This window comes from Saimiri boliviensis, chromosome 1, assembly GCF_048565385.1.
Source record: "Saimiri boliviensis isolate mSaiBol1 chromosome 1, mSaiBol1.pri, whole genome shotgun sequence".
Classification (NCBI taxonomy): Eukaryota; Metazoa; Chordata; class Mammalia; order Primates; family Cebidae; genus Saimiri; species Saimiri boliviensis.
In genome coordinates, this window is record NC_133449.1 from 103814081 (window position 1) to 103841661 (window position 27581).

General features: G+C 45.6%; 2 protein-coding genes across 11 annotated transcripts in view; one reads left to right on the forward strand and one right to left on the reverse strand.

Annotated features, from left to right (window-relative positions):
* Nucleotides 1-22: 22 nt before the first annotated feature.
* Nucleotides 23-15745, forward strand: ESRP2 (epithelial splicing regulatory protein 2). 8 transcript variants are annotated; one of them, XM_074401637.1, is made up of 16 exons: nucleotides 26-393; nucleotides 480-608; nucleotides 2099-2212; nucleotides 2323-2437; nucleotides 2778-2876; nucleotides 3379-3433; nucleotides 3507-3614; nucleotides 3688-3820; nucleotides 3902-3944; nucleotides 4096-4397; nucleotides 4503-4715; nucleotides 4828-5026; nucleotides 5351-5537; nucleotides 5845-6010; nucleotides 6085-6190; nucleotides 6892-10744. In XM_074401637.1, exons 1-15 carry the CDS (start codon nucleotides 202-204, stop codon nucleotides 6172-6174), a joined length of 2145 nt encoding a protein of 714 aa, XP_074257738.1. In that variant the 5' UTR covers nucleotides 26-201; the 3' UTR covers nucleotides 6175-6190; nucleotides 6892-10744. The 8 variants fall into 8 exon arrangements, with proteins under 8 accessions (XP_039334087.1, XP_074257746.1, XP_010345127.1 ...); XM_010346826.3 differs by having other exon boundaries at nucleotides 27-393; nucleotides 3504-3614; XM_010346825.3 differs by having other exon boundaries at nucleotides 25-393; nucleotides 3688-3944.
* The window catches only part of NFATC3 (nuclear factor of activated T cells 3), a 183215-nt gene continuing 165417 nt past the window's right edge, over nucleotides 9784-27581 (reverse strand). The window contains exons 10-11 of one of the 3 annotated variants that reach the window (XM_010346828.3): nucleotides 23556-23659; nucleotides 10275-10363 (exon numbers count right to left, since the gene is read on the reverse strand). In XM_010346828.3, coding sequence (XP_010345130.1) covers nucleotides 23559-23659 — 101 coding nt within the window. In that variant the 3' untranslated portion in view covers nucleotides 10275-10363; nucleotides 23556-23558. Of the gene's footprint in view, nucleotides 10364-15957; nucleotides 17566-23555; nucleotides 23660-27581 lie in introns of those variants that run through there. The other 2 variants (XM_010346827.3, XM_074401630.1) reach the window with 2 other exon arrangements.

The window sequence follows — 27581 nt, forward strand, 5'->3', positions numbered from 1 at the left end:
GGGCGTGGGCCAGTAGCCGCCCCTCCCCACGGGGCGCCACGGGCGGGTATCGGCAGCGCCCACTGAGCCAGCCGGGCCGCAGGTGCCGCCCCCGACACACGATGTCCCGCCCAAGCTGATCCGCGTCTGCCGTCGGTCGGTGCGTGCGTGCGCCTCGTCGGTCCGCGTGTGTCTGGCCGAGAGACCCCTTTCTCTGCGGCCATGACTCCTCCGCCGCCCCCGCCCCCAGGCCCTGACCCCGCGGCCGACTCCCCTGTGGACCCCTGCCCCGGACCTGAGTCATTGGTCGTCCTGTTTGGGGCTACGGCGGGTGCGCTGGGACGGGACCTGGGCTCCGATGAGACCGACTTAATCCTCCTAGTCTGGCAAGTGGTTGAGCCGCGGAGCCGCCAGGTAGGGTGGAAAGGAGGCGGTGAGGGTCACCAGCGAGCTTCCGGGGTCGAGGAGCGCGGCTGATCGGTTTCCCCCGCCGCTCACAGGTGGGGACGCTGCACAAATCTCTGGTTCGCGCCGAGGCGGCCGCACTGAGTCCGCAGTGCCGCGAGGCGAGCGGCCTGAGTGCCGACAGCCTGGCGTGCGCAGAGCCGCTGGACAAGGTGCTACAGCAGGTGAGCACCGGGGTGGGCGGCTGCACTGTCTGGCCATAAGGACATTTCTGGGCAGGAGAGGCGGCCGGAGGCTAGGCCTGGCGTGCCGCAACCAACCGGCCTGGGCGTCAGGAGGGAGCCTTGTTTGAAACTCTGAGCGACTCGCGTGTTCGTGTCCCTTTCATCCGCGCGTGCCGGCCATTCCCCTGGGCTCCTTACTTTTCAACCATTGTAGGGACCTACTCCTCCCGATCGGGACATAGGCTTTGGGATCCATCCCGAGTTCTCACCCGAGGAGCGAGGCTGAGACGCCTCTGGGAGACCTCCTGGGTCAGGTCTCCAGCAGCCAGAAGCGAAAGGGGTCGAGGGGTCCAAAGTTGGCTACAGGTGACCGGCCCTTGCGGCCCGCGTCTTTAGCCTGCCTGGGAGCCGCTGGAGCGGAGGCGTAGGGCGGTGTCGGCCCTAGAGGTAGACGCCGCCGCCAGGTGCAAACTGCTCGTCTAGGCCTGTCCCGGCCTGGCCTGGGGGACTATCTGCCTGCTGAGTGCAAAGGCCTGGGCTGCCTCCTGCCCTGTCTGAAGTGGGAAGTGGTTTCCATTGCTGTTTTCTTTTCCTTATCTTCACTATGGCGCTCATTCTGTGTCTGACTTGATTGTAATTAGTGTAAGTCCTTTTATACGCACACATTATTTCATCTTCCAACAACTCTGGTGGTTCCTAATGAGGAGGCACAATGATGATTCCCAGTCTGTTCCAGAAGGGCTCCTGGCCTTTCATTTGGGGAGTTTGCTGGAGAATAGCCGGGTTGCCTGCTCTGCCAGTCTCAGGTTGTAAAGTGTCGCAGAATTGGCAGGGAGAGTTGGTGGGTCTGTAATTAGTGCTTATACTTCTCCAGCGGGGATGGAGGCTGGGGGAGGGCTGGACAGCCTCAGTAGTGCTACCCCCTCTATGTGCAAACAGCTCAGCGCCAGCTGGTCGATAGGGTATGGGTCAAAGCTCATGCTGCCCCTGATGTCCAAGTGTAGAGAGCTCTGTCCCTGGAGTTTCTCTGTCCCTGGGTTGGTCAGACCTGGAGGCGGGGCTGCCATTGACCATGAGCCTTCTGGGCCTCAGGCCGGCCTGGGCCTCCCCCACCTGTCTGAGGGTGGTGCCTGGCCAGAGACAGGTTTAACCTGCTTTGCCCCGCCCCTTCCCACCTGCTTGTCCCACTCCAGGTGTTTGCTCTGGCCCCACTCCAAACTCCTGGAGTGTGTGTGTTGGGGGCTTGGGTTATATGTGATTGCCCTCAGTTGGCCTGGAGGAGGTGACAGTGGACTGGAACAGGATTGGGGGTGGGGGGAAGGGACATAGGGCTAGGCTCAACAGGTGTGGCCTCTTCTTCCCAGGCAGGATAGGGCTGAACATCTGGCTGAACCAGCTTTGCAGCCTGCCTCCTTCCTCCTCCCACCTTCACTTCCTGCCTGCCCAGCTGTGAGTCTGTCTGTTTCTCTCTCCCCACTCCCTATCCCCAGTTCTCACAGCTGGTGAACGGGGATGTGGCTCTGCTGGGCGGGGGCCCCTACGTGCTCTGCACTGATGGGCAGCAGCTATTGCGACAGGTCCTGCACCCAGAGGCCTCCAGGAAGGTATGCCCTTGAAGGAAAACTGGGCTGGGGTGGGGGGCAGTAAGGTTTCCAGGACTCCTGTTGTCCTGAGGGTGGGCAGGGCACTCATCCCCATTCCTATGTGCCCCCAGAACCTGGTGCTCCCCGACACCTTCTTCTCCTTCTACAACCTCCGAAGAGAGTTCCATATGCAGCACCCAAGCATCTGCCCTGCTAGGGACCTCACTGTGGCTACCATGGCGCAGGGTATCTGTGACCTAGCAGGGTTAGGGTGGAGGAGCCACTGTGGGTAAATGTGTTTGGGAATGCCCATGCTGGTGGGTGGGTTATATGGACACATGCAAGTCTGCATTATCTGCTAAGTCCCTGAGTATACCTGTGTCTTTCTGTATGTGCTAGAATGAGTTTGGAATGTGGGTATGTGTCTTATCTATGTCTGAGCTGGGGACCTGTAAGTGCACACATGAACTGGGCCAAATGTGTATGCTGGTCTCTAGCATGTGTCTATGGAGGGGATTTGGGCCCTGGAGTGAACAAGATTACTGCTTATGCTAAGATGTCTTCGCTGTCACTTTTCTGCCCATAGATTTAGGACTGGAGACAGATGCCACAGAGGATGACTTTGGGGTCTGGGAAGTGAAGACAATGGTAGCTGTTATCCTCCATCTACTGAAAGAGCCCAACAGTAAGGTTTCCCTCACTGCCTGTCACCTGTTCTCAGGGATGGTGAATGCCTGCCTATTACTCCTCCCCACTTGTAGCCTTCTCTAAAAGACCACAGGGGGAAGCCTCTTTTTTTTTTTTTTTTTTGAGATGGAGTGTCTCTCTATAGCCCAGGCTGGAGTACAGTGGTGCAATCTCAGCTCACTGCAACCTCCACTTCGCCAGTTCAAGTGATTCTCCTGCCTCAGCCCCCAGAGTAGCTGGGATTACAAGCACCCACCACCACACCCAGCTAATTTTTGAATTCTTAGTAGAGGCAGGGTTTCACCATATTGGCCAGGCTGGTCTCGAACTCCTGACCTCAAATGATCCACCCACCTTGGCATCCCAAAGTGCTGGGATTATAGGCCACTGTGCCTGGCCTGTCATTCATCTCCCTCAACTGTCCTCTTTTTGCAGAGCTTGGTGGGGAGAACCCTCCAATCCACTAGACCCTGCTGACCCCCATACCCATCTTTTCTCAGGTCAATTATTTTCGAAGCCTGAGGTGATAAAGCGGAAATATGAAACGGGGCCTTGGTGAGTGTGGGAGCAGGGGTTGGGAGTGACAACAGCTGGACAACTCTGACACTGTGTCCTGCCCCTATAGCAGCAAGGCTGATGTGGTGGACAGTGAGACTGTGGTACGGGCTCGTGGGTTGCCCTGGCAGTCATCAGACCAGGACGTGGCTCGCTTCTTCAAAGGGCTCAACGTGGCCAGGTGGGTGTGGCGGGGTGGGTGGGCCCAAATGGACAGGCCTACCCAGGAGGCACTAACAGCACTGGCTCCACAGGGGTGGTGTAGCGCTCTGCCTCAACGCCCAGGGCCGCAGAAATGGCGAGGCCCTCATCCGCTTTGTGGACAGCGAGCAGCGGGACCTTGCGCTGCAGAGACACAAGCACCACATGGGCGTCCGCTATATTGAGGTGGGGCTTTGGGCTGGGAGCGGAGCAGGGCCAATGTGGGCTAGGCCCGAGACCAGTGAGCTGTTCTCTATGTACCCACAGGTGTATAAAGCGACAGGGGAGGAGTTCGTAAAGATCGCAGGGGGTGAGTGTACCCCAAACAGGGCCTGGCTCCCCTGGTTCTTGACCCATATCCCACTTCCCCACAACCCCTTGCCTGCATATTCCCCTGCATGGGTGAGTGTCTGGAAGAGCATGGGTGAAGTCAGCAGGTGACTCCCATGTCCCCCACACAGGCACATCACTAGAGGTGGCTCGTTTCTTGTCACGGGAAGACCAAGTGATCCTGCGGCTGCGGGGACTGCCCTTCTCGGCCGGGCCAACGGACGTGCTAGGCTTCCTGGGGCCAGAGTGCCCAGTGACTGGGGGTGCCGAAGGGCTGCTCTTTGTGCGCCACCCTGACGGCCGGCCAACTGGTGATGCCTTTGCCCTCTTTGCTTGTGAGGAGCTGGCACAGGCTGCACTGCGCAGGCACAAGGGCATGCTGGGTAAGCGATACATCGAACTCTTCCGGAGCACTGCAGCAGAGGTGCAGCAGGTGAGCACCTAGGGCTCCCCACCCAGATGTACTGTTACTCCAGGTCGGGCCTCTGTGCCCCTGCCCTACTTGGCATGACCAGCCTGTTGTTGCTTTCCTTACTAGGTCCTGAACCGCTATGCATCCGGCCCACTCCTTCCCACACTGACTGCCCCACTGCTGCCCATCCCCTTCGCACTGGCAGCTGGGACCGGGAGGGATTGTGTACGCCTCCGAGGCCTGCCCTACACAGCCACTATTGAAGACATCCTGAGTTTTCTCGGGGAGGCAGCAGCTGACATCCGGCCCCACGGTGTGCACATGGTGCTCAACCAGCAGGTAAGGCCACTGCTTATTGAGCAGTGGGGGAAACATAAATAGGAAGGAATGTATGTGTTAGGGGTAAGGCACTCTTACACATGACAAACTGCTCACAAGATGGTGTGCACAGGGCCGGCCGTCGGGTGATGCCTTCATCCAGATGACATCAGCAGAGCGAGCCCTAGCTGCTGCTCAGCGTTGCCATAAGAAGGTGATGAAGGAGCGCTACGTGGAGGTGGTCCCCTGTTCCACAGAGGAGATGAGCCGTGTGCTGATGGGGGGCACCTTGGGCCGCAGTGGCATGTCCCCTCCGCCCTGCAAGCTGCCCTGTGAGTGCCCCAGGGGCTGGGGAAGGAGGCCTGTGGGATCCAGGCTGTTGTAGGCCACTACCTTCTTTAGTGGGGACTCCTTTCTAGCTGCCCCAGATATTGTGGGGCTGATAGGTCCACAGCAGCTTGCTTTCTTTTTTAAAATGGAAGCTCTGGTACCTTCAATGTATGACTCCTGGGAGAGTCAAGGGTCCATCTGAGCATCTAAAGATCCGAATGTTCTACCTCCCCCTGTGCCTCTCATGGGCAATAAAGAGGCAGAGAGAGCCAGCCCCAGGGTACTGCTGGGCTCCGTGCACATGCACTTTCTACTTCTGTCTCTAGGCCTCTCACCACCTACCTACACCACCTTCCAAGCCACCCCAACCCTCATTCCCACGGAGACAGCAACTCTATACCCATCTTCAACACTGCTTCCGGCTGCCAGGGTGTCTGCTGCCCCCACCCCTGTTGCCTACTACCCAGGGCCAGCCACTCAACTCTACCTGAACTACACAGCCTACTACCCAAGGTATCCTATAGCTAAGAGAACACCACAGTCCTGCTGCCTGTCCCAATCTGGGGAAGGGTCACAATCCCCTTTCTGGGCCAGGTAACTTGAGATCACAAGAGTAAGGTAGGAGCTGGCCAATGCCATCTATAAAATAGATCAAAGATGACTCTTTGATCTGTTTTGTAGATGGCATTGGCCAGCTCCTGGGGCTTCAGGGAGGAGGAACTGAACTAAGCACAAGGCAGAAGCAAGGGAGGAGGGAAACAGGTCTCAGTCTAGCCCGCAGATGGCATGCATGACTAAACCTTGACTCTCTCACCCTTAGCCCTCCAGTCTCCCCCACCACTGTGGGCTACCTCACCACACCCACTGCTGCCCTGGCCTCTGCTCCCACCTCAGTGTTATCCCAGCCAGGAGCCTTGGTCCGCATGCCGGGTGTCCCATACACAGCTGGTATGAAGGATCTGCTCAGCATCTTCCAGGCCTACCAGGTGAGACTACGTGGCTGCAGGGCCTGGCGGGTCTAGCCGAGCTCTCTGCCCTAAATCTATGTTCCCTTCTGTAGCTAGCCCCAGATGACTACACCAGTCTGATGCCTGTTGGTGACCCACCTCGCACTGTGTTACAAGCCCCCAAGGAATGGGTGTGTTTGTAGAAGAGGAAGCCAGGAGGTAAGAGCCAGCTGATATCCTCAGCAAACATGTCTCTCCTGCGTCCAGAAGACCAGCGCCCTCAACCCGGTAGCTTCTTTCTGGCTTGTCAAAGCTCTCAGAAGGTACCTAGAGGAGCCCAAGCCCCAGCTCCGTCCTCCACTTATTCTTCTGCCTGTTTACCCCAAAGACAATGGCTGGACCATGCATGCAGGGCTGGGGGAGGAATGGGGTAACCAGCTCCTGATGGCCTGAGCCAGGCGTCTTGACTGGCACTTGGAGAGCCCTTTGGTCTGTCCTGGCTGTGGCCCATACTGACAGATATCGTGGGGCTGACAGGTCCATGGCAGGTTTGCTTTCTTTTTTAAAATGGAAGCTCTGGTACCTTCAAATATGATTCTTGGGAGAATGAAGAGTCTATCTGAGCCTCTGAGTAAAGATCCCAATGTTCTACCTCCCCCTGTCCCTCTCTCATGGGGAATAGAGAGGCAGAGAGAGCCAGTCCCTACCCTCGGTATATTTGGAACTCAGAGACCATGTTGTGCCGGGGTGGTCCCACCTAAAGATGCTAGCCCCTCTCTGGGTGAGCCTAAGGAGTAACAGATGGCAAAACTGCAAACTATTGATGGACTGTACTGCAGTATCCCCAGAAGACATTAGGGGGCAGAAGGCCCCCACACAAAAACTCAGCCTTGGTTTTTTTTGTTGTTTTTTTTTTAAAGAGGACTTTCTGCCAACTTTTCTTGTACGCTTTGGGAAAGCCAGTTACCCTGAACCCAGCAGACACCGAGGAATGTCCTTTGCATGCATTAAGTGGTACAGAACTAAAGCCTCAGAAGCAATTTGGAACTCTGTCTTCTCCTCCATAAAATGAAAAGTTACTGATCAAATGGACTTTTAAAAAGCCACAGGACCCTTTACATTGCCCCCAGAGTGAGGGGCTCCACACCAGCCCCAGGCGGAGGAATACTCAGACAGATTTAAGAAGACTGTTGGCCTGTCACCATTTATTATTTCAGCACTAAAACTGAGGAGCCTGAACTGCTGGCTCTTCTTCCCTTTGTATTTGTGTAAGGAGCACTGTACTCCCATAAAAGGTTTTAAAATACAAAATATACAAGAACACACAATTCCAAGTGCTGTAAACATAACTGAGAACCAGTTCCTTTACTAAACATCCATTTTATAAAATACAAGGTTTCAAACTGAGCCCATCTGAGCCTTAAAGATCCATTCTAAATACCAAAAACAGAGCTTCACAGCCAGTTCCAAAAGAGGTCTGTTGATAACAGCTGGCCCTGGGTGGGGGTAGTTTATACCCGGGCAGCAGCACCACACATGAACCTGAAGACATGTTCCTTTTAAAGCTGTTTTCAGCCATGTTTCTGTGTGCATCACCAGTAAGCAGAAGGCTACTCATTCCATTCCTCAACCCGAGAGCTAGCACAGATTAGAGTAGGAAAGGGTGCCTGCTAGCACATGCCCAGTTGCTCAGTGCTGCTATTAGAAATTGATTTGCATAGTCTAATGGATGTGTGCTTTAAAACCACTATGTTGCACAAAAATTTAAGTCTTTATCTACAAAGCCCAAAAATACTGACTCTTACACCAAAGCTTTTACAAAGCTGATAGAAAACTGCTTACATAGTATACAAAGCTCTATTTTAAAATGTAACATTTATTTTAAATAGGAAAGCATTTCTAGTGCTACAGGCATCAAGGTATTTAGAAGGCATCAAAATTTGGTGCATAGCAACTCTGGATCATAGAAGCTTTTAATTCTTGAGGGCAGCAAAGCTTCCCCAAAGGGTATTTCAAAGGAAGCTCTTGCAATAACCCCATGTGAGGGAGCTACACCAGGGGCAAAAGGGTAGAGGCAAGTCTGGCCATTTCTGTGGAACATCACCCAAAGGGCCAACTTCCTGCCCCTCCAAAGGAAGCTGTGGGCTTCCAACCACAGACCCAGAAGTAAATCTTGCTATTGATATTCTGTGACACAACTCACTTTTCAAGAAAAGTTGAAAATACCCAGCTCCAAGAGGGGCCACGGTGATCTGCTGAAGAATAGACCTTTTTCTCTAACTAGTTTTAGGGGAGAATCTAAAATACATTTTGTTTTTAAAAAGACCATACTTCCTCATCCTGAGTCAACAGCTCCTACCCTACTGACAACAGGTGGTGGGCAATAGGCCAGCTCCCTTCCCCAGGCCTGAACTGGCCTCAATAGAGAGTCCTGGCATCAAGGGCCTGCAGTGTCCTGGAGTAACAGCATCAGGCCTTCAACCAGCATACTGTCTCACATATAGGCACTCAAAAAATCTGCTTCCTGGGCCAGGTGCGGTGGCTCACACCTGTAATGCCAGCACTTTGGGAGACCAAGGCATGTGGATCACCTGAGGTCAGGAGTTAGAGACCAGCCTGGCCAATATGGTGAAACCCCGTCTCTACTAAAAATACAAAATTAGCCAGGCATGGTGGCATGCCCTTGTAGGCCCAGCTACTCGAAAGCCTGAGGCAGAATTGCTTGAGCCCGGGGCAGAGGTTGCAGTGAACTGAGATTGTGCCACTGCACTACAGCCTGGGCAACACAGTGAGACTGTTTGCAAAAAAAAAAAAAAAAAAAAAAAAACTGCTTCCTGAACCAATGGAAGTATATTATTTCATTTGAAGACATACTGCAAACTTCAGAGCTCTGTAATGGGCCTAAGATCTGGTAAAAGATCCCATTGGGGAGAGAGCTAAAGGCAGGTTTTTTTTTGTTTTGTTTTGTTTTTTTAAGTACCCAACTTGGGCACCTCCTTTGGTAGATAGCAGGCTAGAGTTTCTGCTGGGCCCTGCCCTGGACACCAGTCTCACCAGCAGCAGCACCAGGGTGTCTTTGGTGTGAAGGGTCAGGTTATCACTTTTGGATGTGCTCAGAGCCTTCTGGGGAAAAGGCTGGTTTTAAGATCATACAGACAGGACAGGGTAGGCCAGAATCATTTCAGGCTATAAACAATGGCAGATAAGCCTTCCATACCAGTGTGACTCTTAAAACCTTTCCATCTGGAACCCTGCATTTTCTCTGCCCATGCTGATGTACAGCTCATTTGTGCTTTATCTCTGCACACAATCTGACCTCTAGAGAAGAGTTAGAAATGCAAAGCTGCCTAAACCACTGGGAGACTGGCTTCAAAGGTCACAGAACAGCCAAAGGCTCCTGTTTGGAAAAGGTTCTAGGACCAGAGGACACAAATAGGAAGAGCACTCCACAGCCTAGTAGTTTTTATGATGGCAAGAAATGAAAGTGACCAAGCTAAAACCCCACCGTTCAGAGTCACCTTACATGTAGCCATCTTACCGAGGGTCCTGAGGGAAAAAGCAGTATCAACATGGAGCCAGTATGGAGAAACTGCAATAAGATTACCTAGAAAGTTACCAAAAGGCTATGCTCTGGAATGTCTTTTTATATTCCAACACTTCAATGATGGAATGGTCTCTTCTCATTTTATCTAACAACAGTTTAGTTTTATAAAGAGGTATGAGCTATATTTGGCTTTGTTTCCTATAACTCTATGAAAGTCTCTAGGACACATGCTGACTTTCTGAGGCATAGGTGTAGGCTTGGGATAATGTTTTCTTTTTTTTTTCTTTCTTTTTTTTTTTTTGCTTCTGGAAGGTCTTATCAAAAGTTCCCATTAAAAAAATTATCATAAAAACTAAAGGGCCCTTCAAATGACCATAAAGTGGTACAAATCACCAATCCTAGCTAAGTAACCAGGTCACCTGCAAAAGCAGCACCTTGGAAATAAAGAGCCTGCTGCATTCACACTCAAAGCACCCATCATATAAAAGTATTCTAGTTAAATATAAAAAGCAAAGCTCATTTCCCCAAAGCTCAAACAGCCTATGCTGCTCCTGTTCTTTTATAAAATCTACCCAAGGCCTGAGGTGGAGGAATGCTGCTTTCCCCACAAATGGTGAGTCCCACTCCTGGTGCCAGACCTGAAGGCTGCAGAGTTGGAAACCCAAGGTCCAAGGAGAGAAACATGCTGAGAAGTTGGTGGTGGACACAAGGCTGCAGTGAGCACTGTTAGAGCCCGTCGGATCTTCCTAAATCCAGGGACTCAGGACTCGGGAGGGGAGCCTGCCTGCTCACTCCTGCTCCTTGGGAAACAGAAATCTGGGACATATCTCTCCCAATTATCTCGTTCACTGAAAAACAAGAAAAGGAAGAGTGATTAGTGACCTATGAATGACTAGCCATATGATGCCCAATGACGAGATCTGCCTCGGATATTTCCCTTCCCCTGGCTTTCTGTAAAGACAAAGGCAGTGTCTGAAGCCTGCTCCTGAGCTGAGTGGCATTAGAGATGGAAACATCACTCCACAAGCTGCTCCGGACCTCTTTTTCTCTCCCTCTCATTCAGTTCATTTTGGGTTAGGAAGGGGGCCTACCTTCACTCTAAAGGTACTTTTAAATAAGTACTCACCTTACTCTAACTTTAATTGGTATCTCTTTAGGAAAGTTTTTATTTTCTGCAATGCCACCTCCTATGTAAACTGAATGAAAATAAATGCTTTGGTTAGAATAAACCACTGTGATATGGGGGCGATTTTGCTACTCTGTCCTAATACAACCACTCTTTATTATATGGGGGCATTTCTTTTTTTTTTTTTTTTTTTTGAGACGGAGTTTCGCTCTTGTTACCCAGGCTGGAGTGCAATGGCGCGATCTCGGCTCACCGCAACCTCCGCCTCCTGGGTTCAGGCAATTCTCCTGCCTCAGCCTCCTGAGTAGCTGGGATTACAGGCACGCACCACCATGCCCAGCTATTTTTTTGTATTTTTAGTAGAGACGGGGTTTCACCATGTTGACCAGGATGGTCTCGATCTCTTGACCTTGTGATCCACCCGCCTCGGCCTCCCAAAGTGCTGGGATTACAGGCTTGAGCCACCGCGCCCGGCCTATATGGGGGCATTTCTATTGTTTGTGATCTTTTCTGATTTCAGGCTCCTTTCTTTTCTGTTAATTTCTCTGATGTGCCAAGCACTTCAGGGAGGCACAGTACTTGGTGAGGTCCAGAGCAAAGAATTTTCATCTTACAGAACTAACATAGAAGGAAACATCCCAAGTTCCCCAAATAAGAACCTTTCGTTCTCACATCATTTCATTTCTTGCCTTATCAACTAAAGGGTCTACACTAATTCCTCTCCTAGTCATATATACAAGAGAAGTGAAAACATATGTCCACATTAAAAACTTTCAAATGTTCACAGCAGCATTATTATTAATAGCTAAAAAGTGGAAACAACCCAGATATCTACCAAGTGATGAATGGATAAATGCTGTCTTTATCCATAAAGTGGAATATTCGGCCTGGAAATGTAATGAAATGCTGATATGTGTTACAACATGGATGAGCTGTGAAAACAATCTGCTGAGTGAAAGAGGCCAGACACAAAAGGTCATATATGATTCCATTTTTATGAAATGTCCAGAACAGGCCAATTCACAGAAATAGAAAATAGATTACAGGTTGTCGAGAGGGAGAAACAAGGAGTGATTACTAATGGATATGGAGTTTATTTTCAGAATAATGAAAATGGAGTTCTAAAATTAGATACTAATAGCCGTGCATAGTGGCTCACACCTGTCATCCTAGCACTTCGGGAGGCCGAGGTGGGCAGATCACTTGAGGTCAGGAGTTCAAAACCAGCTTGACCAACATGAAGAAACCCTGTCTCTACTAAAAATACAAAATTAGCCGGGCATGGTGGTGCATGCCTGTAATCCCAGTTACTTGGGAGGCTGAGACAGAAGAATTGCCTGAACACAGGAGGCGGAGGTTGCAGTGAGCCAAGATCACATCACTGCACTCCAGCCTGGGTAACAAGAGCAAAACGACATCTCAAAAAAAAAAAAAGGAAAAAGAAATAGATACTAGTGATAGTTGCAAAATTCTGACTATACTAAAAACAACTAAGTTGTATACTTTTAAGGATAAATTTTATGGTATGTGAATTACATCTCGTTACAGCTTTTATAAGCAAAAATAGACCAAAACAGTTTTTTATACTTAGAATTTGATGTGATCATAGAGCAAAGGAACACAAACATTTAAAAAAATCTTCCAGGTATTAACATCTAATCTTTTTCTAGTTTACATGGTTAAGAAAAAGAAGTTTTCAAATTCATATGGTTATAAGGAGAAGGGTATTAATATTTACTAATTTAGTTGCTTGAACCCAGGAGGTAGAGGTTGCAATAAGCCAAGATTGCACCACTGCACTCCGACCTGAACATGGGCAACAGAGGGAGGTTCCGTCTCAAAAAAAAAATAAAATAAATTATATATATATGTGTATATATATATATATAGAGATATGTATATTTATATGAGTACTGATCATAGTATTGAATGTAGAATAGTAAAGAAGTAGGGTCTAGAGACAGAGCATGTCCTCTCTGTTCACCACAGTCCCACTACTTTTTGGTGCTTTATACCTAAGACTACCTTCCTTCACTGTCCCTGTAGGCATAACAGAGTCTGCCCTGCACACATCTTCTGGGGCAAAGAGCCATTACCCTGGGTAATTCACATCCCTCAGGATATCTGGACACCCCCCTCAGAATGTCCGTCAGTCTCCTCCCTCCCTTCTTCCCCCCCACCGCCCGCCCCGCTTCCTTTCATCAAACAAGTAGGCACCAGAATCTAAAGACACTTGCTTTATCCCTTAAGGAACTGGTGGGTGAAACTGACATGGAAACCATATGCTATGTGGTACGGTTAAGGTGTATGCAGTGTTAAAGCAACTAAATATGGCCTGAGAAGGACTCCGTATTTTTATATTTGAGTCCTTGTGGATGCACTGTAACCTAGCTTAACAGTCAGACAAAATCGAAAACCTTAGTAATATGCATCTGTTATCATACTACTAAACATATATACTAAAGTGTCAGCCAGTCCCAGCAGCCATAGTTCAACCATTCACAGACTGCTAGGTGTTCAAACTGTGTTCAAATGAGGGAAACATGGAGCTGGAACCAATCTCACTGTTTCTGTACCTCACTTTCAATTCCTGTACATCACTTTACCTTTTTTGTCTATAAATTTGTTCTGACCATGAGGCACCCCTGTATTCTCTGTGAATCTGCTGTAATTCTGGGGGCTGCCCAATTCGTGAATCATTCATTGCTCAAATACACTCTTTAAATTAAAAAAAACAAAAACAAAAACAAATAAGTAGGAACTAGAAGCCAAATACGTGCGCGCGCGCGCGCACATACACACACACACACACACACACACACACACACACACACGTATATTTATTACTAATTTCACAAATATTTACTGAGCATTTATAGTTTAGGCTTTACAACTGAAATTAAATCTTATTTCAATTAATCTTCACAATACTTTAAATATTATTTTACTTTACAGATGAATTAACTGAGGCTCTGACAGGTCACATAATTGGTCTGAAGGTTACATGCTTAGTAAATAGTGGAATCAGCCTCAAAATACTAGTCACATTTTTAGAAGCCAAAATGTAGAGATGCAAGGAAATGACTGAGATAAAGAAAATGCAAAGGAGCTGGACAAAATGTGGTGATACTAGTGGGAGGGAGAGCAAGTGTGATGGTAAGGAGGAGAGAGAAAAGAAGTGGTGATTTACCACCACCAAGGTTTTGAGACTAGGAGAGAAAACAATGATGTAGTCACAACAGGAAAGAAGTTCAGAAGAAGGTGGTAGGTTCGGTCTGGAATTGGAAATTAGAAACCCCAAATGGAAAAATCAGTGGGCATGGTGGGGCTACAATGAATGTTCAGAAGAAGAAGATATTTAGGCATATTCATACTCACTAGAGACCTGGAAGCATGGGGGAAGTTTTGCACAGAAGTTATTCCACTGAAGAATAGAGGCTGAAGATAGTAAGTGGGAGTAGCATTGTGCTCTGATGAGAAGATAGGACCTGGGAAGGCAAATATGTGAGTAGAAGAGTGGCCTAAAAATTAGGTTTGGTTGGAATTTAGGCTCTGCCACTAACTTCATGTTGTGTCATTGGACAAAGTATTTCATATATCTAAAATTCCCTTTATTTATACTATGACAGTGTTGGATTAGTATGATGTCTTTTAGCTGTACTAGTCTATGGTTTTATGTCAGCAGACAATTTTCAAGTGGCAGTACTCAAAGGTATACAAAGAAATAAAGGATGAAGATTTGGCTTGGCAGTGGTCAGTACTGAACGCAGAATAGTAAGTAGGGACTAGAAGCCAAAGGACTCTACAAAACAGTGAAGTTTGATTAATCAATGCTGGCAAGCTAATAATCACTAAGTGATAAGCAACTTTTAAAGGTACAGATTAATAAAGTACTTTGTCAGATGGTTTTTGGTTTTTTTTTTAGATGAAATCTTGCTCTGTCACCCAGGCTAGAGTGCAGTGGTGCAATCTCAGCTCACTGCAACCTCTGCCTCCCAGGTTCAAGTGATTCTCCTGCTTCAGCCTCCTGAGTAGCTGGGATTACAGGCCCCAACCACCGTGCCCAGCTAATTTTTGTATTTTTAGTAGAGACAGGGTTTCATCATCTTGGCCAGGCTGGTCTCGAACTCCTGACCTTGTGATCCACCCACCTTGGCCTCCCAAAGTGCTGGGATTACAGGTGTGAGCCACCATGCCCGGCCTTTTATTTATTCATTTTTTTTGAGATAGGGTCTCACTCTGTTACCCATACTGGAGTTCAGTGGTGCAATCACAGCTCAGACTCATACTCCTGGGCTCAAGCCATCCTCTCACCTCAGCCTCCCAAGTATTTCGTTGGTGCAAAAGTAATTGTGGTTTTGGTATTACTTCTAATGTAAAGAACTGTGATTACTTCTGCACCAACCTAACAGCTGGGACTACAGGCACATACCACTACACCTGGCTGATTTTTAATTTTTTTGGTAGAGATAGGGTCTTGCTATCTTGCCAAAGCTAATCTCTAACTCCTGGCCTCAAGCAATCCTCCCACAGTGTTGGGATTACAGATATGAGCCATTGTGCCTGACCTGATTATATTTAAGTAAATTTGCCAGGCTAGGATTTACTGACCATTCATAATGGATGTTGCAAAGAATAATGGAATATAAACTAAATCCCGACTCTAAAAATAACTCACTGGAATAGTTTCTTTGTAAATGATAAGTGAGGATGCTTTGCATAAGAATATATTTTTCTCTTCAGTTTCCTCATCAGTATAATGGAGAGGAAAAATACTTCTTATATAGTACATACAGAGAGGGAATATAAAGGGGCATAGGCAAGGCAGGCCTTGGCACCTGTTATTTCAAGCCACAAAAAATACAAGGAACAGTGTTTTCTGTGTAGATTCTGGGGGTTCTACAGGCTAGTCTTGTGCTAAGAGGGAGCACAAGGATGGTCCACAAATCTCTGTGCATTGACAGAATTCTAACATTCTTTCTCATCAGATTATCACTAGGCATCAACATTATCTGTCTCCCCAACAGGCTATGAGCTCCCAGAAGACAAGGACCTTGCTACTGAGGAAATATCCATTCCTGATGACTGAATAAATGGACCCTAATTCAATAAAATCATTTGGAAGCTACTGGGAACTAGTACAGTGAAAGTTCATTAGGTGGTAGGTAGGAAGGGAACCAGAGAATGTTAAGACAAATGCATGTCATTTGATTTTCAGTGTCTATTTTAGGCAGGCGTTACAGCAGTGGCAAAAAGCCAAATATATAAGCAAGCACCTGGCTCACAATCAAATCATCTTCTTCTATCACTTATCACTTCCAAAGGGTATACTTTCAGAGATGTTCCAGGCTGCTAAGAAACATACCTTTTACAATGTATATTTCACTGTTCAAGTTTTAAAACTACAAACTGATTTAAAATGGTGCTTTATTATTTAAAAAAAAAAAAAAAAAAAAAAACATGATGTGCTCTCTTTTTTGTGGGGGGCAGAGGGGCGATGGGTGTCACTCTGTCACCCAGGCTGGAGTGCAGGGGGCACAATCCTGGTTCAGTGCAGCCTTGAATTCCTGGGCTCAGGTGATCCTCCCATCTTAGTTAGCCTCCTGAGTAGCTGGGCCTACAGGCATGGGCTATGGCGCCCACACCTGGCTAATTTTTATATTTATTTTTCTGCAGAGACAAGGTCTTGCCATGTTGCCCAAGCTAGTCTCAAACTCCTAGGCCCAAGTGATCCTCCCACCTTAGCCTCCTGAAGTACTAGGTTTAGAGGCATGAACCACTGCACTTAGCCGAGGTGTTGTTCTATGTCTTATAAGTACTCAATGCTTATATTTTCCTGATGATGAGGGTCCACATCTAGCACTGTCCATCCACTTACCAAGTACATTTATATAAGGATGAAACCATTATTATTTTGTTGTTGTTTTGAGATGGGAGTCTTGCTCTTGTTGCCCAGGCTGGAGTGCAATTAATGGCACAATCTCAGCTCACTGCAACCTCCGCCTCCAAGGTTCAAGCGATTCTCCTGCCTCAGCTTCCCAAGCAGCTAAGATTACAGGCACCTGCCATCGTACCCAGCTAATTTTTGTATTTTTAGTAGAGACAGAGTTTCACCATGTTGGCCAGGATGGTCTTGAACTCCTGACCTCAGGTGATCTGCCTGTCTAGGACTCCCAAAGTGCTGGGATTACAGGCGTGAGCCACTGTGCCTGGCCAAAAACATCATTTTCTAAAGTAGACATGTAGAACTGTTTATAATGGAAGCCTGCCCAACAATGCTGTGTTATTTCTGCTCTTCCTTATCAAAGCTCTCCTGTTCCTTTGCCTGGTGTGCCTCAACTTACTTAGTGAAGGAACCTGGAAAGTTTCTGAAAGTTCATTATTTTAAGACTATGATAAAGTCAAGAGGAATTTCCACAAAGTAGCACTCAAGCTGACTATACTCAACTATATGTTATACTACAGGATTCATTTATTTATAAATTCGCCAGCAGTCAGGAATTTAAGTTCCAATGGGGCAGGCTTTCTCTATCTTGTTTTCCCCTGAATCCCTCGTGCTTACATATACTGAGTACTAAATAAAATTACTTGCCAACTGAATCTTTAATACAATTTAGGGACTTGGAACAATGACAACAAAAATCATGCTCAAGTAATCACTACAGGTGAGCACTGAATAATGAATTTTAGGATAGGGAGTCAGAATTGCAACAAAGTGCTTTTACAGACCTTTAGCCATAACTTGAGCTGAGTGTTAACTATGTAAGTCATCTGCTTTCCTTCTCACCTCACTTCTCCCTTGGGCTGGGGGCTCTGGGTTTAGGCTCTCACCTCTAGATTCCACAGAGAGATATCTTCCTGCTGGGACTGAACAAAACTTAGGTCTCAACTGAAGCAAGTCAAAATTATAACTGGTAAACAAATCTATGATGTAATGTAAATGTAAGTCATTAGCAATCTTGATAAGCACAATTTTTAAGTTGTTAAAACTAATGCTTGCAATTTAATTTTTTACTTCATTTTGCATGGATATATGTATGAATTTTTTTATTTATTTAAACTCTAATCCAGGCCACGTGCCATGGCTCATGTGTGTAATCCCAACACTATGGGAAGCCAAGGCAGGAAGACTGTTTCAAGCCAGAAGTTCAAGACTAGCCTGGCCAACAAACAAAGTGATACTTGCCTCTTAAAAAAAAAAAAAAAGTAGTCGGGCGCGGTGGCTTACGCATGTAATCCCAGCACTTTGGGAGGCAGAGGCGGGTGGATCACGAGGTCAAGAGATCGAGACCATCCTGGTCAACATGGTGAAACCCCGTCTCTACTAAAAATACAAAAAAATTAGCTGGGCATGGTGGTGCGTGCCTGTAATCCCAGCTACTCAGGAGGCTGAGGCAGGAGAATTGCCTGAACCCAGGAGGCAGAGGTTGCGGTGAGCCAAGATCGCGCCATTGCACTCCAGCCTGGGTAACAAGAGTGAAACTCTGTCTCAAAAAAAAAAAAAAGTAAAAGTAAATCCCAGTCCACTAAGTATGTGAGGTGGCTTTCTATTTTTTCACCAATTTAAGAGTATAAGGAATTGTTTATGCCCCTAATGTACAATTTTATCATTTTCCTCCCCACCTCCATTTTTCTGAGATGGAGTCCCACTCTGTTGCCCAGGCTAGAGTGCAGTGGTGTGATCTTGGCTCACTGCAACCTCAGCCGCCCACCCAGCTAATTTTTGCATTTTCATAGTGACGAGGTTTCACCATGTTGGTCAGGCTGGTCTCAAACTCCTGACCTCAAGTGAGCCACCTACCTCGGCCTCTCAAAGTGCTGGGATTACAGGAATAAGCCACCGCACCCGGCCCTCATTTTCCTTCCATTAAAGAGCAAAGTGAATTAAAAGCCTAGGACAAGAGTAAATAGTTCTCAATAAGGGTGCTAACAGGTTATGTAGGTCACAGGATCTGGCACACTTTTGGCCGCCACCATCTGTGACTTCCACTATCCCAACACCTGAATTTGCCTGTGCCACCACAACAAATTGTTACAAAAGCACCATCTAAACTAAATATGGGAAATACTGAATTCATTCTTTTTTTTTTTTTTTTGAGAGGGTCTAGTTCTGTCGCCCAGGCTGGAGTGCAGTGCACAATCTCAGCTCGCTGTAACATGCAACTCAGCAGCACTGCATCTGGCTAATTTTTTCTTAAAGTTTTTGTATAGACGGGGTTTTGCTATGCTGCTCAGGCTGGTCTCAAACTCCTGAACTCAAGTGATCTGTCTACCTTGGCCTTCCAAACTACTGGGATTACAGGCATGAGCCTGAATTCACCTATATATGGCATGAGTTGAGGTATTAATTTGGATTTATCAAAATCTGATTAATTTGGCCAGGTGTGGTGACTCACACCTGTAATCCGAGCACTTTGGGAGGTTGAAGCAGGAAGATCACTCGATCCCAGGAGTTCCAGGCTGCCGTGAGCTATGACTGCACACCACTGCACTCTAGCCTAGGCAACAGTACAAGACCCTGTCTCCAAATAAAACCCAAAAAAGAGAAAAACCAAGACACATTAATTTGCCTTTTCAAGCTGAAGACAGAAATAAGACCCTGAAAATTTAGAAAGTATCTATGGTAGGTTTCTAATTATCTTAATTCATTCTTCTGCAGTAATTGAGGTTTAGTTAGTCACACTGACACCCAGCTACAGAGTGTATTTCCTGGCTTCCCCATTGTAGCTAGGTATGTATGGCCCATGTAATTCATTCTCTTCAATGAAATGTGAGCAAAAGTGATGTATGTGTCTTCCTCATCACTTGCTTGGCTTCTTTCTTCCTCCCCTTTTCCCATCCCTTCCTTGGGCTAAGACTCAGTCATGACTAAGTGGTTTCTAGCTTTGATAAAACCTAAGGAGAAAGAAGAAGAACAAAATGAAAGGAATCTTGATCTCTGAGTTATCATGAGGTGTGAGAGAAATTTCCTATGTGGAAATTTCTTTGGGATCTCCATTTTACTAACTTAGTTAATACTATTAACAAAAATAAAACTTACCACCGTAATTATAACACAGAATATTTAATTATTGTAAGCAAGAAAACCAGCTTGAGCTCTTTCATGCCAGATTTTTAATTTTTAATTTTTAATTTTTTTTAGACAGAGTCTTGCTCTGTTGCCTGGGCTGGAGTGCAGTGACATAATCTTGGCTCACTGCAACCTACCAAACATGCTCAAGAGATCCTTCTGCCTCAACCTCCCGAGTAGCTGGAACTACAGGTATGAACCACCATGCTCAGTTAAGTTTTGTATTTTTTGTCAAAATGGGGTTTCACCATGTTGCTCAGGCTGGTCTCGAACTCCTAGGTTCAAGCAATCTGACTGCCTCAGCCACCCAAATTGCTGGGATTACAGGCATGACCTACTGCATCTCAGCCTAATTATTATTTTTTCTTCTTTTTACCTCATACAATAGGGTAACTGATAGATTTTTAACTAAGTTATCCTAAATTTCACCCCAAACTCTAGACAGCTTCCTACCATTGGACAGACAGAAAATACATGCACAATGATTTGAAGATATCCTTCACTTTTTTTAAAGTTTTTTTATTTTTGAGATGGAGTTTCGCTCTTGTTAGCCAGGCTGGAGTGCAATGGCGTGATCTCGGCTCACTGCAACCTCCGCCTCCTGGGTTCAGGCAATTCTCCTGCCTCAGCCTCCTGAGTAGCTGGGATTACAGGCACGCGCCACCATGCCCAGCTAATTTTTTGTATTTTTAGTAGAGATGGGGTTTCACCATGTTGACCAGGATGGTCTCGATCTCTCGACCTCGTGATCCACCCGCCTCGGCCTCCCAAAGTGCTGGGATTACAGGCTTGAGCCACCACGCCCTGCCGAAAATCAGTCATTTTAAGACTCCTGCTTTTTTAAGAAACCTCTTCTTGGCTTGCAGTGGCTCATGCCTGTAATCCTAGCACTTTGGGAGGTGAGACAAGTGAATCACTTGTGGTCATGAGTTCAAAACCAGCCTGGCCAACATGGTAAAACCCCGTCTCTACTAAAAACACAAATTAGGCCGGGCGCGGTGGCTCAAGCCTGTAATCCCAGCACTTTGGGAGGCCGAGGCGGGTGGATCACGAGGTCGAGAGATCGAGACCATCCTGGTCAACATGGTGAAACCCCGTCTCTACTAAAAGTGCAAAAAATTAGCTGGGCATGGTGGCACGTGCCTGTAATCCCAGCTACTCAGGAGGCTGAGGCAGGAGAATTGCCTGAACCCAGGAGGTGGAGGTTGTGGTGAGCCGAGATCGCGCCATTGCACTCCAGCCTGGGTAACAAGAGCGAAACTCTGTCTCAAAAAAAAAAAAAAAAAAAAAAAAACAAAAAAAAAAACACAAATTAGCCGGGCATGGTGGCGGGCGCCTCTAATCCCAGCTACTTGGGAGGCTGAGGCACAAGAACTGTTTGAACCTGGGAGGCAGAGGTTGCAGTGGGCCAAGATCGTGTCAATGCACTCCAGCCTGGATGACAGAGCAAGATTCCGTCTCAAAAAAAAAAAAAAGAAAAAGAAAACCTCTTCTATGTGTGATGCCATAATCAGTGTCATAACAATCTTTCCTCTAATGTGTTTAACTGAAAACATTCTACAAAGACAAACATTAAATCTCCAGCTAAGTAAACAGTGCACAGGTACTTGAAAGTATATTCAAGTATCAGCATGTACTCTTTTCTATCACCAAAAGCTGAAATGTGAAAAAACAAATGCTTTTCTCAATTTGGCTTAAGATGGGGGACTCAGAAGCATTTCAAAATTAACAAAAGAATCCTTTATCCTTATTTTGTTTTCTTATTTTGTACATTTTCTTCTGAATAATCTTGTCCACTGTTGACTAATAAATCTACTATCTGTAAGGGCCAAACCTGAGCTCCAGAGCCAAAAATCCACAAGATCCATTCCGCTACCTGTGCTCTGGATCCTCTTCAATAGCTTGCTGAATCAATTTTTTCACTTCTTTGTCTCTACCAACTCATTTCCCCAAATCTTTCTCATTAGCATTTAACATGTGTAAATCTCTCTATCTCAAAAAAGCAAGCAAGCAAGCAAGCAAGCAAGCAAATAAAAACACTGGGCCCCACATTCCCCTCTAGATCTCTTTCTTTCTTTCATGGCTTAACATCATAAAGAAGTTGTCTACATTGCTGTTTCTATATTCTCATCTCTTATTCATTCAGTCATCCATTGATCCCTTCACTCCACAGAAATACTTCCTTCTTACCAAGATTATTAGTGACCAACTTGCTGTTCACACATGGGAAGCACACTGGGCTAAACACTGGAATAAGTAAGCTGTAGTCTTGTTTTGGCTGTAATGTGACTTGGGTGATTTAACTCAGTGGTTTTAAGGGATAAATTCAGCTTTAAATCTTTCTGCAATTGATTTTCTCACCCTTAATATGAGGAAATTATTTTAAATCCCCTGGTTATAACTCTCCTGAGAATTTTATATACATTCAATGAAGGAATTAAGTTATCACTCCTCTCATGGCTGGACAAGAATGATGTGAGACCAGGGTAGGCCCAGCTTCTGGAGAAGCCAGGGTTTTGATAACTTGTCTGACAGGTCAACGGAAGGCTGCAGAATCCTAAATATAAATGTTTGAGTAGAGAACATAATTTCCAAGGCCCCTTCCAAATGCAAATTAATTTTAAAATAAAATTCAAATGGCATTTAAGAAATTACAATCTGTAATATTTGTAATTTCTGTCACATATATATTTTTTTGAGACAGAGTCTTGCTCTGTCACCCAGGCTAGAGTGCAGTGCACAATTTCAGCTCACTGTAACCTCCGCTTCCTGGATTCAAGCAATTCTCTGGCCTCAGCCTCCTGAGTAGCTAAGATTACAGGTGCGCACCACTGTGCCCAGCTAATTTTGTATTTTTAGTAGAGATGGGTTTCACCATCTTGGCCAGGCTGGTCTCAAACTCCTGACCTGGTATCACATATTTTCTTAAGCGGCTTTGAGAGTATTTGAAGAAAGGAGCCAACATGACAGCAAGGAAAAGCTTCATTTCTCGTTGGCTGCTAAGTTTAAAAGCCTAAGCCTAGACACAGACACTGGCTCTAGTACTACAGCTTTCTTCTTCTTCTTCTTCTTTTTTTTTTTTTTTTTTTTTAGTCAGAGTCTCGCTCTGTCGCCCAGGCTGGAGTGCAGTAGAGCAATCTCAGCTCACTGCAACCTCTGCCTCCAGGGTTCAAGTGATTCTCCTCTCTCAGGCTCCTGAGTAACTGGGACTACAGGTGCGTGCCACCACATCCAGCTAATTGTATTTTTAGTAGAGACAGGGTTTCATCATATTGATTAGGCTGGTCTTAAACTCCTGACCTCATGATCCACTCACCTACAGCTTCCCAAAGTGCTGGGATTAGAGGCATGAGCCACTGTGCCCAGCCTACAGCTTTCTTCTAAGTAGAGCCCCACAGGAACTACCAGAAGTGCAAACATGGGCCTATAGGCCAGGCTAGGGATAAATATTCTGGGTTGCCTCTGAAAAATGGACAAAATTTCCTGATTCCATTCATATCAAAACTTAAGAGCACTTGGAATGAGTAGGCTTTACATACCTGATCAGCACCCAAACCATAGAATTCATAGATATGGAACCTCGTTCTGCTTTGGTCTAATAAATCTAAGTAAATACTTGCCTTTCATTCAAGAATAAAATCATAAGCACAAGTGTAAGAGCCTAAATGTGGTTAAATTTAAAAAGCAGAGTCTTTTAGTCAAAGTGTAGTTCCAAAGATAATGAGTGGCCTACCAGAAAGTGCCCGTGCATACCCCCTCCTCTATAGCACATGCAAATCCAGCCACTGCATGCAAATACCAGACTTGGGCACAAAAACAATGACACATTTCAATCAACACTCACCCTCTAGATTCTCCAGAAAGGAGCTGGACACGAGAGCACACTGTGGTTAGGCCATTTCTCTGCTGAACCTGATGGCTGGTGTTCCAAGTCAGATATAAACTGGTCTGTGTCAAAGAAGACAACATCACTACTGAATGGAACAAACCAGAGGGTGAACTTAAATCTACTACAGTGCCCAGCCTGGTTTTTTTTTTTCCTATAATCAAAAGGAATTTAATTTGTAAAGGAATTTTACTTGTCAATCACTACATAAAATGGCTCTCCACATTTTATTAGGTAATATAAATATTGGAGTTCAGATAACTTAGGTACTAGATGATTTTTTAAAAACTCCAAGGGCAGATATTTCCAGCTCTCTGGAATCCCCTCCCACATAGTGGGAGCTCTTTCCCCTCCTGGATTTCCCCTCTGGGGTCCCCTTCCACACTCTCATGGAAGCCTGTCTTCCCCTCCTAAATTCCATCTCTCTCTCAGTTTCCTTCCACTCAATGTGGAAGCTGCTTTTCTCTCTTGGATTCCATCTTTCCAGATTCTTTCACTCAGTGTGAGAGTTAGCTGTTTCTCTCTCTCTCTCTCTGGGAAAAAGAAAAAAAAAACTCGAAGGGCAATAATTTTAAGAGTTACAATTATAGTTTTCAGCAGTTTTAAGGGATAAATTCAGCTTTAAATAAACTAGTTTTTATTACATTAGATCTATTAGTAGTTCCCAAATACTTGCCTAAGGCTACATCAGAATTATCTGGGTAATTGATAAAAATATAAATTCCTGAATGCTTTATAAAAATATAAACTAAAACCACAAAATCAAACTCTTAAGAGTAGCAGCCCAGAAAACTATACATACAGCTAAATTTGGGAGTCATGGAGGAGTACTTTTTTTTTTTTTTGAGACGGAGTCTCACTCTGTCACCCAGGCTGGAGTAAGGTGGCACCATCTCCACTTACTGCAACCTCCGTCTCCCAGGTTCAAGTGATTCTCCTGCACCAGTCTCCCTAGTAACTGGGACTACAGGCGCCTGCCACAGCACCTGGCTAGTTTTTGTATTTTTAGTAGAAACAAGGTTTCACCATGTTGGCCAGGGTGGTCTTTAACTCCTGGCCTCAGGTGATATGCCCACCTCAGACTCCCAAAGTGCTACGATTACAGGGGTGCACCACCACACCCGGCTGGAGTATTTTTTTTTAATTTTTAATATTTTTCTGCTGATTGCATAATAGAGGAGTATTTTTTTAAACTAAAGTTCATACCCATTAGAAATTTATGAATTAAATTCAGCAAGTTGAAACCAGTATTTTAAAAAAGAGAAAGAAACAGAACAGAAGATAGCAGGCTGCATTCCCTTTAATAAAGCTTAAGAATTGGTTTGTGAGACTTTAACATTAGTTGTATATGTATATATTTTTTGTGTATGGAGTCACAATATAAACCTTATTTTTTATTCTAAGAAGCTATCAAAAATGTTTAAAAGTCACTGCACAAAATAGTCACCAATGGTCAATTTTTCAGTACTGGCTAAAGCATTCAGATGTCCCAAGAGTCTAGAACACAGTAATGGAATAGGCAAACTCTCACCTTTTTGCCTATAAGGAATTATTTTTGGCCTTTGTTATACAACTTCAAGCAAAAGGGCCGAACCTTCTTAGAAGGGAAAAATCTGTATGTAGTCTCTGTGAACACAAACTAATATTCTCCTTGTAAGCAGATAAAAGAAGAAAAAGGAAGGGCCAATCTGTACAAAATGCACCCTCACTAAAGGGGTCAAAACAAAACAAAATTCAGAAATCATTTGCTTAAGCAAAATTTTTCTGCCTTAAGCTTATTAATTTGAGATCACTTACCTAGTTTTCAGAGGTGATTTAAATATTACAGTGCATACAAAGTATTTTGAAGACTGATAATATAATATCAAAATATTCTTTTTGAGGTTTCCCAATCTCCACAATTGAATCCTCCAAAACAGACTTGAAGGTATAGAATATGTGATTCCAGGTAGGGCAGCATAAAAATAATAAGAAAGCAGCCCGGAACAAAGCAAGAGGCCAATAAACACTATGAGAGCTTTTGTGAGTTGATAGACTTAGTGTTAAAGATTGTGCTTTACAGAAACTTGCAGTGCTCCAGAAATCTTTCTAGTTCCTTGAAGCACTTTTGTTAGCTCCAAAATATACCTCATTCACTTCTCCTGAGCACAAAAACTTTGACCAAACATTTACTGAAGAAGAGTTTCAGCCGGGCATGGTAGCTCACCCATGTAATCGCAGTACTTTGGGAGGCTACGGTGGGTGGATCACAAGGTCAGGAGATCGAGACCATTTTGGCTAAGATGGTGAAACTCCGTCTCTATTAAAAATACAAAAATTAGGTGGGTATGGTGGCACACGCCTGTAATCTCAGCTACTTGTGAGGCTGAGGCAGGACAATCACTTGAACCCAGGAGGCAGAGGTTGCAGTGAGCCAAGATCTTGCCACTGCACTCCAGCCTGGCAACAGAGTGAGACTCTGTCTCAAAAAAATAAATAAATAAATAAAAAGTTTCTTACAAAAGATTAAAGAAGAGGAAATGCTTCCTAACTCATTATAAGGCCAGAATTTACTCTGACACCAAAGCCAGAAAAAGATACTGTAAGAAAACAAAAGGCCAGGCACGGTGGCTCATATCTGTAATCCCAGCAATTTGCGAGGCCAAGGTGGGAGGATTACAGGGTCAGGAGTTTGAGACCAGCCTGGCCAAGATGGTGAAACCCTGACTCTACTGAAAATACAAAAAAAATTAGCCAGGTATGGTGGCATATGCCTGTAGTTCCAGTGATTCGGGAACCTGAGGCAGAATAATTGCTTGAACCGGGAAGGCGGAACTTGCAGTGAGCCGAGATCGCACTACTGCACTCCAGCCTGGGAGACAAAGCAAGACTCCATCTCAAAAAAAGAAAACGACAGAATATTCTTTACGAATATATATGTAAAAATCAACAAAACACGAACTGAATTCAGCAGCATATTAAAAGGATTATACATTAAGACCAAGTGAGTTTTATTCCCAGAATGCAAGGATGATTCAACAAATGAAAGTCAATTAATGTAATATACCAAACTAATTAAACAAAAGAAAATTTAAAAAACATATTCCTGACCAGCTGGGGAACATGGTAAGACCCTGCCTCTACAAAAATTTTAAAAAATGTAAAAACCACATAATCATCTTGATAGATGCAGAAAAGCATTTATCAAAATTCTTTTTTTTTTTTTTTTTGAGACAAGGTCTCACTCTGTCACCAAGGCTGACATGCAGTGGCACAATGATGGCTCACTGCAGCCTCCACCTCCCAGGATCAAGCAATCCTCCCACCTCAGCTTCCCAAGTATCTGGAACCACAGCATCTGGCTAGTTTTTTGCATTTTTAGTAGAGATGGGATTTCATCATGTTACCCAGGTTGGTCTTGGACTCTTGGGCTCAACTGATCTGTCTACTTCGACCTCCTAAAGTGCTGGGACTACAGGAATGAGCCATTGTGCCCAGAGTGAGTTGAGTGAGTGAGTGAGTGAGTGTGTGTGTGTTGGGGGAGGGGGGTGAGCCAGAGTTTAATCTGTTCATTTCTTGCATTTGAAGTACTCTTCAACTACCACACAACTACAACCAACCACTTTACGGGGTTTACCCTCTTTGTCAATTTTATAGAGACCTAACCATTACCCCTAATTTCTTGTTGTCATCAACCTTAATTAGGTTAATTTGGTGTTCAGCAGAAAGGACCTCTACCAACTTGACATAGGCTCATCACAGTTGGATGCAAACACACAAAGATGGGCTTGGCGCTTTGGCAGCTTTGAGAATTCCACATGCTAGGCCATAATGGGTGAGGGCAGACTTCAGCACCTCTTGAAAGCAGTATTAACATCCACTACACCTCCAGCAGCAATGCCTTCCTTGGCCATGGTGGTGGTTTACGGGTGAAGCCGCATCTTGAATGCTCCCAAGTCTCCGCCTCCACTCAACTAGACAGTGGCACAGAAATAACTCTCTTTC